Source organism: Peromyscus leucopus, chromosome 19 (assembly GCF_004664715.2).
Source record: "Peromyscus leucopus breed LL Stock chromosome 19, UCI_PerLeu_2.1, whole genome shotgun sequence".
NCBI classification, from domain to species: Eukaryota; Metazoa; Chordata; class Mammalia; order Rodentia; family Cricetidae; genus Peromyscus; species Peromyscus leucopus.
In genome coordinates this window covers 25,309,746-25,324,516 of record NC_051079.1, presented here as the reverse complement: position 1 = coordinate 25,324,516, position 14,771 = coordinate 25,309,746, and the positions used below count along the sequence as shown (strand labels likewise).

The following is a 14,771-nucleotide window of genomic DNA, read 5'->3' as shown; positions in this document are numbered from 1 at the left end:
AGAAATTGTAGCCCTCATCGAGTTGCTGTGGTGGCCACATGCAGATGGACCCAGCGCTGCTCCTGACAGATGGCTGGACGATGGCCACCTCGAAGGGGGTGGTGACAGAATCCTGAGCCTTGCAACCTTGAATCACAAAGTGGCAAAAACTCGATGAGGTGATGATTAAGAAAAGTCTAAATTTATAAAGTCATTATTTTCGTTGAGGGGGCACGTAGTACAAAGGGGAAAAAAATGAAAGAAAATTACTGAGCTGAATGTTACACAAACCTGTAGATCATGGACCTCTTCCCGGCCCCAGGAGATGCTCTCATTAGATCCCTCTGCTATCGTTTGCTGTTGTCTTGAGAGCTTTCTTAGGGCCATAATCCTTACGTGTGACCTCTGATCTCTATGGGACCCCAAATTCACTGCTCTGACCTCTTGGTGAAGCCACTGGTCAGATCTTATTCCGATCCAGGTTAGAGCCCTCACTTAGCCTCTATGAGGGCTTTAAGTTGTTGCCTTCTAGGTTTTCATCCAGAAACCACCTTTATGACTCAGATGAATTCTCCTATCTGTATATGACCCCAGTTGACTTCAAGTAACCATTTAGTGAACTTGTACCTGACCCCATTTTGTTCCCTCAGCATCTGCCCTGGATCCTAAGATACCTGCCAAGAGTCCAAGGCCAGAACTTAACCTAGTTCCTCAGCTCTCTCCTCATGGCATCAGCCACCTAGTCAATGGACATGTATGGTTGGGACTCAGGAGCATGCTTTGACCAGAGAGACCCTCTTGCCCACTCTGCCTCTCAGGTTTCAGCCTTGGGGGAAACTGAGTGTGTGGCCTTTCAGGAAGCATTGCAATCACGTTAAAGCAACTTCCCTTCCACCACCCTGTCCCCTGGAACACTCAGGACATTCAGGCAGCTTCCTAGGTCAAAACTCTCTCCCCGTTCCCCAAATTCTTTACTCTGTAGTATTACTTTTAGTGTCTCTCCCCAGCCCCTCTCAGAGTCCGCAGTGGCGATGATAACAACGTCTCACCCAGACTTCCCCATAACTGTGAGACCCATGAAGACAGGGAGCTGACCTCTTTAACCACCGTCCCTAGGACCCAGCAACAGTGTATGGCACATGGTTGTCCCTCCCTGAGGAGGTGGGAGGCGATCGTCAAGAGTTAGCCATCAGGAGGAGTTCCTGAGCCCTGGACAACTTCCCAGGACCTCTAGATGGAGCAGACCACTTACTGCATTTTGTCAGGCCCTGGATTGGACTAATCCTTATGGGCATGTTAGGGGCAACAGTTAGGGGAGAGGAACGTGATGGTCTATTAGAAGGCAGGAAAAAAAAAAATATTAGAACTTTGATTTAGATTTATTTTCATCTCATCTTTTTTAAATTTCTATTTTTGTGTATGTTTTATAATGTACATAATATTTTAGTACAGTAGTACATGTATATAATTTACAAATAAAGAATTATACAATTAAGGAAGCGAACTAAAAAAATGTCTTTACTGATGGGAAGCGTGACTAGTGTCGGGGGAAACCGCGCGGGTCTGTGGCTAATGAGCTCGCACCTCTGCTGTCGCCCCCACCCCCAGGACACAGAGAGTGAGACACTGGCCTGAAAATCAAAGGACCCTCAGGCAGCTGGACAAAGGGCTGAGGTCTCTTTACTGGCCCTAAATAGCCTTTCTGATCTCATTCAAATGAGCATTTACTCCCCTGAGCAAAACAAAGGGGCCAGATGGTTTGGTTATAATACACACTTCAGCTAATCCAATTTAAACAATTTGGATTTAAAACCCCTTACGCCTCTCCACATACTCAACAGCTCCCCACATCCAATGGGAGCGGACCTTAAATGTTAGGCGCTTAGTCACAAGGCTTATGTCACCAAAGAGGTCAAACTGTTGGCCAAACAATAGGAAAGACTGGTTCACGGTAGCTTGTTGAGAGGGCCATCCTCCCCCCATCGCCCCCCAACTCACTTGTTGGTCTATGTGATGCAAGGTTTAAAGGATGTCAACCTGTGATGTGTCTCTATTCTCAACTACGTCCTTAGCTAGGCCTTTCTGATTCACTAAAAAAAAAAAAAAATTAAAACCTTGCTACTCCACCTCCTTCCTCCCCGAGACCATGAATGAACGAACAGCTTCCTCCACCTTATTCTATCATCCAGCCTGGGCTTGCTGGTAGGTGGCGCTCCGCAAGGTACAGTGACCTTCATTCCTGCCAGTAGGTCTGCGCAGAGGCCACGCTGGAGCTCAGCGACCTCGGCAGCATTCACAAGAAGATCCAAACAGACAGAGGTGTGCTCCTGAGCCATCAGCCCACAGGACAGACACCCTTGGGACAGAGGAGGTGACACCCATATCCTGTTTAGTCCAAAAGCATCAACTGGAAAACTGACTGTGAATCACAAGTCAGCTGGAAGAGGAAAAGGCAAAAAAAAAACCACACAGAGGGTCTTCATCTTTCCATCCAGAGTGTCAGGGCGGCGGCGGAGGGCCCCATAGCAGGCCGAGCTCTGAGATGAGCTTATTTCATCCTCTAGTTGGTAGTAGTTCTCAAACTTTCTTTAAATGAGTTCTTTACATATATATATAATTTATATGTGTCCATATAAAAAAGAGGCAGGAGAGGCCTCTGTGGATAAAAGGAGAGGCGAGCATACATGTGAGTGGAATCAGCTTGGCACTGAGTGGAGGCTAGGCCTCAGATTATTGCAATGTGAGGCCGGAGAACGGGACCAGTTGCAAAGGTTGCTGGGAAAAGGAAAGGAGAAGGCGTTGCTGGTGGTCCACAGACCTGATGCTGCAGGTCAGCTGAGAGGAAAGAGGAGACAGGGTAGGTGTCCAAGCTTAGACCCAGAGTTCAGACCCATCCTCACAAATACAAGATGAGGGAGAAGCTGGATGAGAAAGGGCCTGGGGAAGCAACAGAGGCGGGCTTCTCCAGCTGGCAGCCCTGGAGCATGTCTGACCTGCAAAGCCAGGTCCCATGACTTGAGGGCAGCCAGGGCTAGGAGAGATTCTAGGCCAGAGGTGGCCCAGAATGTGAGAAGATCAGCGCCGTGAATGGTATCTCCTTGATCGCAAGGCTCTCCATACCCCTCCGGCTGCCGGTTAACTGCCTGGAGCTTGGTCCAAGCAGCCTCTGGCTGGAATTGTGCTCACTGACCCCTCTGGGGACATTTGCCTGCCTCCAGGGCCTGCACAGCCACACCAGCTAAGTATCAGGCGTAGAGGCATCCTTGGTGCCTTTGCTGCCAGTCACAGGCCCGTGGCCCAGGCTGAGGGCAGGGCTTGAGTGTGTTTTCCGGAGAGCTGGGTCATCCCCTTCCAGAGTAGCCAGCCGGGCCTCGATCCGCTCCAGGTCATCTGAACCCACTTTGATTTTCACAGCCAGGAGGTGGATATAGGTCTCATAACGGCTTTTCTAGGAAAAGGGCAGACAAAAGCCAAAAATAAAGTCAAAAGAGATGCGACAAAATGGAGGTGGGGGATCCATCTCAGAAAACTAAGTAGCAAAGCACTGACTTCTGTGGTATCTAGAAAAAGGAAATAGACTATCCAATAGAAGATAGGCAGACTACATACACATAAATCTCACTCATACATTTCTTATCTCACTATGTATCCCTGGCTGGCCTGGAACCACTGCAAACTAGACTGACCTTGAACTTGCAGTGATCCTCCTGCCTCAGCTTCCTGAGTACTGGGATTATTGTCATGCCCCACAACGCCCAGCTTCTCACTTATACCTTGAAAATCCAAATACTGTCAATGCTGTCTTAGATATATAAAGACAAAAATGGATAATTGGGACTGCGTTGATATTTAAAACTTCCGTGCTTTGAAGGATAAGGAAATTATATTTAATGAGCACAGAGCTGCCCTTTGGGGAGAGAGAGAAGTCTGGAGATTGGTGCAATGTGAAGAAAGCTACTGAGCTACTCACTTAAAGGCAATCAAGAGGGCACCATTTTGTTATGTGTCGCCACAACTACGATTTTTAAAAAGGGGTGGCTCAGCAGTTAAGAGAGCTTGCCGTTCATGCAGAGGACCTGAGTTCAGGTCTCAGTGTCCATATTAGACAGCTCACAACAGCCTGTAACTCTAGCACCCGGGGATCTGATCCTCTCTCCTGGCCTTCACGGGCATCAACAAACGAGTATGCAGAATGCACACAGGCACACATAAATAAAAAGAAATATTTTTAATTAATAACATAAAATGTAAATTAAGATAGTGAGACAATGATTGTTAAGCTTGTGAGGTCAATGAAGATTAAAACATTTCTGAATACCCAGTGTTGGTAAGGGCGTGAAGAAATGGATGCATTCATAAACATTTTAAAAGGGATGTAAGTTGCTATCAACATTTAGGAAGGGGACCTAGCAGTGTCTGAGCACCTTGACTCTGAGCCTCAGGCCTTCTCCACCATCAGGGGAGCCTTTTCCCCAAGTTCTGCCCATGTCCTCTCCACCCACATCAAGCCAAGGAAGAGAGGACTCAGATGCCAGAGTTGCAGCCATCACCTGGTTAGGATCCTGGGTCCTGTTCTTCCTAGGTATGTCACCTCAGGCCAGTGCTCTGCCTTCTCTGAGCATCAGTTTACCTTTCTGTCAAATGGGTACAGTTATAGAAACCCTTTCACAGCATTGACATGAAGGTGAACTCAGCCCATGCAAGGAAGGGAAGAACGCCAGACCTCACCCTGAGCAAGCCCACGACACCTGCTGTCATATCTATTCTCACATTGCAGAGTAGATGTTAGGGGCTCCTGGAGAGACCCAGGCACAGGCAAGACTGATCAATATTTGACAGCCAGACTGTACAAGACTGACCACAGGACACTGTGGCTTACACCTGCCTAAGAGAGTCCCACACAGGAGAGTCTCAAACTAGAGACCCTGGCATGTTGATGCTGATGGCAGGAAGTGGAGGGTGGGAGCTGGCCTCCTCCTCTGGCCCCAGCTTTGACCTCTGCCATGCACCTCCCAAGACCTACCTCAAACGTGAGATAATGTTCCTTCAGCCGGTATTCCTCCGCCTCCTTGGACTTGAGGCCTCTCTCCACTGGATGACACCTGTGTTCAGCCAGCTCCGCAGTCACCTGCCTCAACTTATTCTCATGAGACCGCAGCTGCTCCTCCTGCAAAGACAAGCCCAGGTCTGTGAGGTCTGGAATGTCACAGGGGTGGGCTAACCCATCCCACTGGAAGCGGTTTCGCCAAAGAGAAATTGGTGCTGACACCAGAGTTCTCAAATTCACACATAGGTGCAGAGGTAGGCTCTAGATATGAATGCTCCTTCCAGCTTCCTCTTTCCTCCCTCCTCACAGGGACACCAGCCCTCCTCAGTGCCCAGCAGGCTCAGGAGATAAGACGGCTTTACATTTTTTACATGTGAGTATACACACTGGGAAACAGACACCACCACTACAGCCCCTTGCATAGAATTCCACGTGTGCACCCAAGCATGCTGGGCCAAGGGTCAGCCTGGCCCCAGTTATCCCGACTTCTGTGTAGCACGTACATCGTCTCACAACCATTCTCAGATAGGCGTGACGGTTGCAGATCCAGATCACACCTAAAGGTAGACTTGGCACTGACAGGCCAGTGCACACACATCCTACTCATTCACAGTGAAGAGGCCCTTTGAGCAATCTGCATGCATGCATGGATGTGTGGATATACCTGTGGTACAGGCAAACAGGGGTGCATGTGGGCATATGTGTGCTCATGTGATGTGTGTGTGTACATGGTGTGTGTCTGTGTTCATGTGCACACACACACACACACACACACACACACACACACACACCACAGAAGCTTTATACAGACACAGGATGCCCTGAAGCTCTGTGGAGAGATAAAGGTCCTGATAGAAAGGGGCCAATGACTGAAGGAGGAAGTTTGCAGCTTGCCAGCCCTCTGTTCTCAAGTTCTGGTCCATCCTTTATCCTTTGCTGTCCAAAGGACCCTGAGAATCTGTAGTATTAGTACAATGGGGTTTTCATCGCAATATAACTAAGCTATTTAAAGATAAAAAAGAATATTGTCCTGGCTAGTTTTACATGAGTTCTACACAACCTGGAGTTATCTAAAAGGAGGGAAACTCAACTGAGAAAATGCTTCCACAAGATCCAGCTGTAGGGTATTTTCTTAATTAGTAATTGATAGAGGAGGGCCCAGCCCATTGTGGATGGTGCCATCCCTGGGCTGGTGGTCCTGGGTTCTCTAAGAAAGCAGGCTAAGCAAGCCATGGGAAGTAAGCCAGTAAGCAGCACCCCTCCATGGCCCATGCATCAGCTCCTGCTCCAGAATCCTGCTCTCGCTGCTTTTGATGATGAACTGTTTGTTTTATGGAACTGTGAGTGAAATAAACCTTTCCCTCCCCAACTTGCTTTTGGTCATGGTGTTTATCACGGCAAGAGTAACCCTAAGACAAATGTCAATACTGGACTGTTTCTAAAAAGTGAAAAATAGGAACTAGACAGATGGCCCCATGGTTAAGAGTGCTGGCTTCTCTCCCAGAGGACCTGGGTTCAATTCCCAGCACCCACATGTTGGCTCACAACCATCTGCAACCCCAGGTCCTAGAGATCTTATGCCCTCCTCTGGCCTCTACAGGCACCAGGCACATGCAAGGGACACAGACATACGTGCAGGAAAAACACCCATGCACATAAAATAAAATAAATGAAGTCTCAAAAAAAAACGTTGTATAAGAAGAGTGGAACACAAAACTTGTGAAGGCTGGAGGAATGGAGCCTCCTCACACACTGTGGTGGAACTGTGAATTAGAGAGTGCAGTTACTGAGGAGACTATGGAGGGAAGCCATCAAGAAACTAAAAGTAGAGAAGGCCAAGAGGTAGCCCAGTGGGTGAACTGCTTGCGTAAACAAGTCTGATAACCTGAATTAGATCCCAGAACCCATGGAAAGGTAGAGGAGGGCGCAGACTCTGACATCCACCATACCATGCCGTGTGTGCCCCACCCCCAACACATCATACACAAACAAAACAATAAATGAAATTTAAAAAAGCTACCATATGCTCCGGCTGTACCATTCCTGGGAATACACCCAAAGGAATCCAAGTCAGCACACCACAGCAATCCCTGCACACCCATGCATCCTGCAGCACTGTTCACAACAGCCAAGTGACAGAGTCAGCCTGGCTGCTTAGCAACAGATGAATGGATACAGAAAATGTAGTGTATATACACGTGAAGTCTTATTCAGCCATTAAGAATGAAATAATGGGGGCTGAAGAGGTAGCTCAATGGTTAGGAACGTTTCCTGCTCTTCCAGAAGAACCAGGTTCAGTTCCCAGCACTCACACCAGGTGGCAGATCACAACTGCCTGTTACCCCAGTTGCAGGGAATCTGATGCCCTCTTCTGGACTCTGTGGGCACCTGCACACATGTGGTACAGATAAATTCACACAGGAACATACACACTATACATACATTTTGAAATAAAAATGAAACTGTGTCATTTCTAAGAAAATTGAGGAGGGCTGGAGAGATGGCTCAGTGGTTAAGAGCACTGACTGCTCTTCCAGAGGTCCTGAGTTCAATTCCCAGCAACGACATGGTGGCTCACAACCACATGTAATGAGATCTAGTGCCCTCTTCTGGCCTGCAGGGACACATGCAGGCAGAATACTGTATACATAATAAGTAAATAAATCTTAAAAAAAAGAAAGAAAGAAAATTGATAGAACTAAAGATCATGTTAAGCAGGATGTGACATACACACACATGCACATATATGCACAATGCACACATGCACATATACACACATGTGCACATACATGCCACGTGCACACATACACACATGCACATGCATAAGTGCACAATGTACACACACATACATGCACACACAAAATAAATCTTTAAACACAAATAGAGCACTGGATGAAGGGTTAGCCAAGTCTCACTTGTCCCTTTGCCATATACAGCGTCTCAATTCATGCCACAGACCCACAAGCACACCCACAAGCCGCACTGCCTCTGTCAGGGAAGCTTGCCCATGCCGCCCATCATAGAACTGCCTGGCCTCTGTGTGCTGTGTCTCTGGGGGTCTCCATCTCTCCAGTGGGGGATGGGGTGGGAGAATAGCTCTCCTTCCCTGGTGTCCCTCAGCCCAGGGCCACATGACCCAGAGAAAGAGCTGAGCGGAGGCCAGCGGCCTCAGCCAGGAGCTTGTACCTGGCAGAGGCGAGTGGTACAAGAAGGCAGCAGGGGTCGACAGAACTTCTTCATGGAGCTGACGGCCGCTGGGAAGGCAGGTGCGGAGAAGATGGCAGCCACCAGGTTGATCCTCAGGATCCAGGACAGCATTTCTTCCTTGCTCCTGGGGACAAGCGATAACGTAAAGAGGCTCCAGGTTCTCACGGCAGGACCCGCAGCCCTCCCCCGCACCTGGCATGCAGTACTCAGTATGAAGTCTGGCCGAGAAGGCCCTGGTACCTAGGCAAGGACAGGAAGGAAGAAGGAGGTGGGAGTGGGCAGCTGCGTGGATGAGCCTGGTCAGAACCGGATAGGGAACTCCCATCTGGACTCCCATGAAATAAACCTGCTCCGGTCTGGACCGATGTCCTAGAGCCCATGAACTCCAGGGTCAGCTGCAGTGAGCAAACCTCCGTCCTGCCCCCACCTCTGGCCCGCGTTCCCACTCGGTCCCCAGTCCTCGCATACTAGTCTCCTTCGTGGGAAGCTTGTCTGATACGTGAAAACCCCATTTCTAGGCACAGGGGATCGGGTGCAGCAGAGCAGGCCTTCCAGCAACGGTAGAGGGAGCCCTTCCCCCACAGCCTCTGCGTCTCTGTCAAGGGTCGAGTCGGGGTCTATCATCCCAACCTTCAGGACTCCAGCGTGCACCTGCAGCCCCTGCAGGCTTCCCGGACCCAGTCCGACTCTGTGGGCCTAAGATGGGGCAATGAGGTGGGGCGTCTCCACCCAGCTTCCAGGTGACAGAGAGAGGGGACCACACTGAGAACAGCTGCTCTGGAAGACTTGAAGCAGACACACCAAGTCTGTGGCCGTCGGCCCAGGCAGCTGAGGTGTCCACCCTGAGGCCAAGAGGGTGGAGTTTCGAGGACTGATGGCGCAGGCGACTCGGTTCTGCTCCTACTTACGGTGCCTGGAAGAGGAAGACCCTCCAGTCTGCTGTCTTGAGCTTGAGCACGTTGGACTTCTTACTGTAGTCAGAAGCCCTGGTGGCCAGAGCATGATGCACCCGGATGGCATTCTTCAAGTCACCCTCAGACAGAGCCTTGTCGGGCCTGTACTCATCCTGAGGGAGGAGCGGAGCGTCACTCCAGGCTGTGGCTTACTGCCCCCCCCCACATCCCGTCATCATCTCCCTCCCTCCCTCTCCCTCTCCTCTGCATTACCTCTACCCTCCCAGACCCCAACAAGAATCACTCCATGTACTCCCCACTCCCATCCCACTCTGTCCCAGAGGCCTAACGCTAATCCACTTGGCATTTCAGAGTCCCTTTCCCAAAACCCTCAAAGTTCCTGAGTGAATCCAGGTCAGACCCTTAATAGAAGAAAGCCCGGACTCCTCTCTAGGCCCGTCCTAGCCAGAAGACCCTGAGTTGGGTACCACAGGCAGGGGCTGGATGAGACTGAGCAAGCCCTTTCTGGTGGGCTCTGGAGCAGCCGCCCTCTCTCTCACCTTCTGCAAGTACAGGATGGTCCCTTTGAGCACCGCATAGAACTTCTTCCAGCCACGCCTCCCACGGGGTGCTGAGGAGGGAAAAGGCACAGGGAGCGTGGCTGCAACCTTCTGCCTCAGTAACTCCTACCACGTCACCCCCTGCAGGTCCACCTTCGCGCGCGCGTGTCCCCAAAGGAATGGCCAAGGGCGGGCCCTCCTACACCAGCACCCCTCCCTCCCAGGCCCCTTCCCCAGCCCGCCACCCACTCCTCTTGCCGTCCATGTCAGCATGGGTCTTCCGGGTCAGCACGCCGTGCTTGTAGGTGGTGGCGCTGAGGGCCTGCGGGATATCCAGGAATGGATTGCCACCATCCAAGATCCGAGTCACCTTCTTTGTGCCCGTCCCAAACTTGTCATCCACCAGCTCGGACAGGGATTTTCTCAGCTCATTCTCATCACTAGGAAGGTACCAGACCTGAGAGCCACCTCCTGAGAGGCCCTGCCCCCCCCCACCCCTTGCCACAGCCTTTCCCATCAGCCACCCCTCTGGTATGAAGGCTGGAGACAAAAGATTCCGGAATACGGCTCCAGGGATCTGACCCCTCCCCTTCATCTTCAGCCCTGACCTTCAATGCCCATTCTTTGATTCAGGGTCGCTAAGCTAATCTTCGTCTTTAACATAGAGTTGGAGACTTTCTTCAGGTCTCCTCCCTCCAATCTTCCTTCTCCTCTCCAGGCCCAGGAGCACTAGCCCCCTGCAGGCAGAAGCTGTTGCACAAGTCATGCCAACAAGCAGGAAATAGTAGAACCACGGGGCAAGCCCCTGAAGTCCCAGCCACCATGGGAGCCCTGGTAGACTAGTGCCAGTTCTCTGCAGGGTTGGCCTCCCTGAGACTTAGGCCTCCACACATACCCAAAGGCACAATCTTCTCTGGGGAGCTAAGCCATGGGACCCCCTCCAGAGCCTCTCACAACTTCACCAACCAGCAACACCTCCATCCTTCCTTGCTGATGGTTGTACACAGCCTTCATAGTTGGGGCATTCACCCCTTCCCACTGCCAAAAGCACAAACATCTTCATACTGCTAGTGCTGTAGGGGACCTGTGCCTCCTGCCCTCCTACTGCCCGAGAGGGAGAAAGCTGTCATTGATTGGGAACTCCACAATATCCTCAGTACAGAAAAAAAAAAACAGTCACAGACACTCATAGAACTAAATTCATGGTTGGATCTATTCTACAGCAATGTAAACTTTGCACACCTGTAATCCAGTCAAAAATTAGCCCATATGGGTGTTGCCGGCTGGATAGGGCTTGTCAGGGGCCTGGGTCAGGATAAATCAGCACCATGGAGAGTGGTTTGCATGCCCAGCCACTCCCTCTCCTGGTAGCCAATCTCACACACATACCCACACCCTTGATCACTACTCACATGGCCCATTCCAGCTTTTCGTTCTTGATGGAGTTGTAAAGCGTCTGAATCCGGGCGGAGAAAAGGGAAGGAGGGAGAAAGTAGTTAAGGTGGAGAGTCAGAGAAATCCCCATGTCTCTCCGCAATGCGGCTGTAGCAGGGGAGCACCTCTGCCTTAGTGGGTAAAGCTTGACTCATACTTGTGTGATGTCAGTTGACCAATAAATGAGTGGATAGGCGGGTGTATGGATGGGTGATATTTCGTTATGCAGTCATTACTGTCTGTCTAGCCAGGAGGTTGTAAGCTTCCCAAGGTCAATAATGTCTATCTTGTTCACCACTGAATTCTCAATACAAAGTTTAGAATGTCACAGGGTGGGTGGATAGATGGGATGTTGGGAAGTAAATGGGTGGATGTCAGATGGATTCATGTTTGGTATATGAGTGTTTGGAGGGCTGGAAATGTAGCTCATTTGATAGATTGCTTATCTAGTGTTCATAAAGCTGTGGATTTGATGCCCAGAACCACATAAAACCAGCACAGTAGCACATCCCTGTAACCCCAGCACTTGGGAAGTAGAGGCAAGGAGACCAGAAGCTCAAGGTCATCTTTGGCAACCCAGTGAGTTGAAGGCCATTCTGAGCTACATGAAAAAAAGCAGTAGCTTTGGGGAGCACAAGAATGGGTGAAGGGTGAACGGGTAGGTACATAGGTAGGTAAACGGTTATATGGTGGGGCAGATGAGTGCATCCATGCACGAGGAATATATGGGTAGGTAGAGAAGTAGGTAAACGATGGATAAGTAGATGGAGAAAAGTGAATGGATGGGTGATGATTTAATCTTGTTTTGTTTTGTTGTTGGTTTTTTTGGTTTTTTTTTGTTTTTTTTTTTTTTTGGTTTGGGGTTTTGGGGTTTTGTTTTGTTTTGTTTTTTGGACACGGTTTCTCTGTGTATCCCTGCCTGTCCTGGAACTCTCTCTGTAGATCAGGCTGGCCTGAACTCAGAGGTCTACCTGCCTCTGCCTCCCAAGTGCTGGAATTAAAGGCATGTGACACTACCACCTGGCTTGATCTTAAAGATGTGTTCTCAACAGATTACTTCTTGATGGATAATCATAGCAAAAAGAGAGGCAAGGACAATGTTCTCTTTTAGTTTCTGTAACTGACATATAATAATTATACGTATATTCCCTTAGATTCACCATTCAATTCCCTTATAGCACCATAAGGAAATTAAAAGAGTATCTAAAAATGAACTCATCATCTATGCATACCCCAAAAATAAATCTGCTCTTCTTTATCCAAGGCCAAAACTTCACCCTGGGCCTCAGCCTCAAAAGAAAATTAATTTCTTTCATTGCTGGTGATGGAGGAAGAAGTGAGCCTTTTCCTGTGGTTATGGTGGTGGTGGTGGTGGTGATGGTGGTGGTATGGTGGTGGTGGGGGGGTGGGTGGTGGTGGTGGTGGTGATGGTGGTGGTATGGTGGTGATGGTGGTGGTGGTGGTGTGGTGGTGGTGTGGTGGTGGTGGTGGTGGTGGTGGTGGTGTGGTGGTGGTGGTGGTGGTGTGGTGGTGGTGGTGGTGGTGGTGGTGGGGTGGTGGTGGTGGTGGTGGTGGTGTGGTGGGTGGTGGTGGTGGTGGTGGTGTGGTGGTGGTGGTGGTGTGGTGTGGTGGTGGTGGTGGTGGTGGTGGTGGGTGTGGTGGTGGTGGTGGTGGTGGTGGTGGTGGTGGTGGTGTGGTGGTGGTGGTGGTGAGTGGCAGCCATAACAATTGATGGTAGTGATGGCTATTGCTGTGGTAGAAATGGTGGTGACTGGAGCACCAAAATCCGAGAGCAGAGAGCCTCACTGTCTATCTTTCTTGGAGAAGACGGAACAGTCAACTGAGGAACTAAACAGTCTCCAACTGTGTCCCAGGGTGGCAGTGCTGTGGGTCTAGAAGGTCAAGACTCAGTGGGGCAAACGTTACTCCATTCACGTGGGGCAGGGCAAGGGGCCTGAGGACGTCAGCAGATAATACCTTCAACAGGTCTTTGGCAAAGTCTTGACCATCATTCAGCTGGTCCAAGTTGGCGATGAATTGCTGGCAGGACATCTTCTTGCCAATGTTCTGTCATGGAGAAATGGTTCTGCCTGAGAGTAGGGGAGAAGGCTGGTGTGGTCCACACCCCCTGCCCTGCCCGGCCAGACAGGATGAGGCAGCATGGTGGGCAGCAGTGAAGGTAAGACTGCCCGGCTACTCCTTCATCTCCAAGAATTTACAAAACAGTTTTGCATTCAAAGTCTATTTGATCCACAAGCAACATGAAAGGCTCTCCCCAAATTCTGGTTAGCTGAGTGTGCCAGGTGCCTGCTCTGCTCTGGGCATTGTACTGGACATGCATTATCGTCTCTCCTTGTCACAAGGTAAGAAGCCTGAAGCATGAGAAGGTGAGGTGGTGTGCGAAGGAAGTGCAAGGACCCAGTGTGTCTGACATCAAAGCCCATGCTCTCACCCACTCTCCCAAGGTCACTCAGCACCAGGACTTGAACCCAGGCCTTTTGGTTCCTGAGCAGCTCTGTATATTCTGCCATATTTTTACCCTCTCACCTGCACAGCGTGGGGTCAGGAAGACCTCCCAAAAGCAGGTCAAGTAAGGAGTTTGGTCTCATGAGATCAAAAATCAATTACCACCAGCACATATGGGTGATCCATAGTGAGCTGGGTTGGCACAAAGAGAATCAGGTTCTCGTTGCTACAAGCAAAGAGCTGGAGATGGACGGCTGTACTCCCAAATTCTGTCTTTTGTTAACCTCTCACTAGCAGAAGAGCTCCAGGCTTCCAAGTCCACCACCTGTCATTCACACTCTCAAAGTATCCTTGGAGAAGCCCTGCGGGAGAGGCCCTAGGTAGCACTTCAACAACGGGAGGATTTGTGAGCTGGCATTTGCTCTAAGGCAATGTTTCCTCATATTTTATTATGGAATGCTAGCATCCCATGACATGGGAATATGTACTTCCTAAAATAAATAAGTAATAAGCAAATAAATAAATAAACGAATATTATAGTCCAGCAAATTTATTTTCACACTTCAGAGCCTTGAACATGCTCATGTGTGCAGGGATTCTCCAAGGACAGATTTCCATTTGCACTGTCCCAAATTTCTTGATGTTGGCATTACTTTAACAAAGAATCTCTACGAACTTCATGTAGGGCATTCATATAACACAGAAATAATGTGGAAAGTACTGCTGCAAGGCGATCGTGTGTGTGTGTGTGTGTGTGTGTGTGTGTGTGTGTGTGTGTGTGTGCGCGCGCGCGTATGCGCGCGCATGCATGTTTGGCACAGGGTCCCACCACATAGCAGAGGCTGACCTCAAACTTCAGATCCTCCTGCTTCAGCCTTTCCAATGTTGAGATTATAGATATGATGGCTAGTTTTTTGTCAACTTGACACAAGCTAGAGTTATCTCGGAAGAGGAAACCTCAGCTGAGAAAATGCCTCCATCAGATTGTCCTGTATTTCTTAATTAATGATGATGTGGGAGGGCCCAGCTCATTGTGAGTAGTCGGACCTCTAGGTAGGTGTGTGATACAACCGTTTCCTCCAATATTAAAACATTTCATCACTCAGGGAAGTTCCTTAAGCAGGAAGTCAAACAACTCAAAATAGTTTCAGGAAGTCCCTGAAGCTGACCAGATTCACTAGGCCC

The 14,771-nt window shown here is 49.7% G+C and overlaps 1 protein-coding gene across 1 annotated transcript in view; it reads right to left on the bottom strand.

The window, feature by feature from the left end:
- Positions 1-1,343: 1,343 nt before the first annotated feature.
- The window catches only part of Psd2 (pleckstrin and Sec7 domain containing 2), a 41,267-nt gene continuing 27,839 nt past the window's right edge, over positions 1,344-14,771 (bottom strand). Inside the window, 8 exon segments of the mRNA XM_028886756.2 lie at positions 1,344-3,427; positions 5,003-5,146; positions 8,213-8,357; positions 9,142-9,299; positions 9,687-9,757; positions 9,936-10,126; positions 11,099-11,142; positions 13,098-13,187. Of these exon segments, the coding sequence (XP_028742589.1) occupies positions 3,218-3,427; positions 5,003-5,146; positions 8,213-8,357; positions 9,142-9,299; positions 9,687-9,757; positions 9,936-10,126; positions 11,099-11,142; positions 13,098-13,187 (1,053 nt within the window). The 3' untranslated portion in view covers positions 1,344-3,217.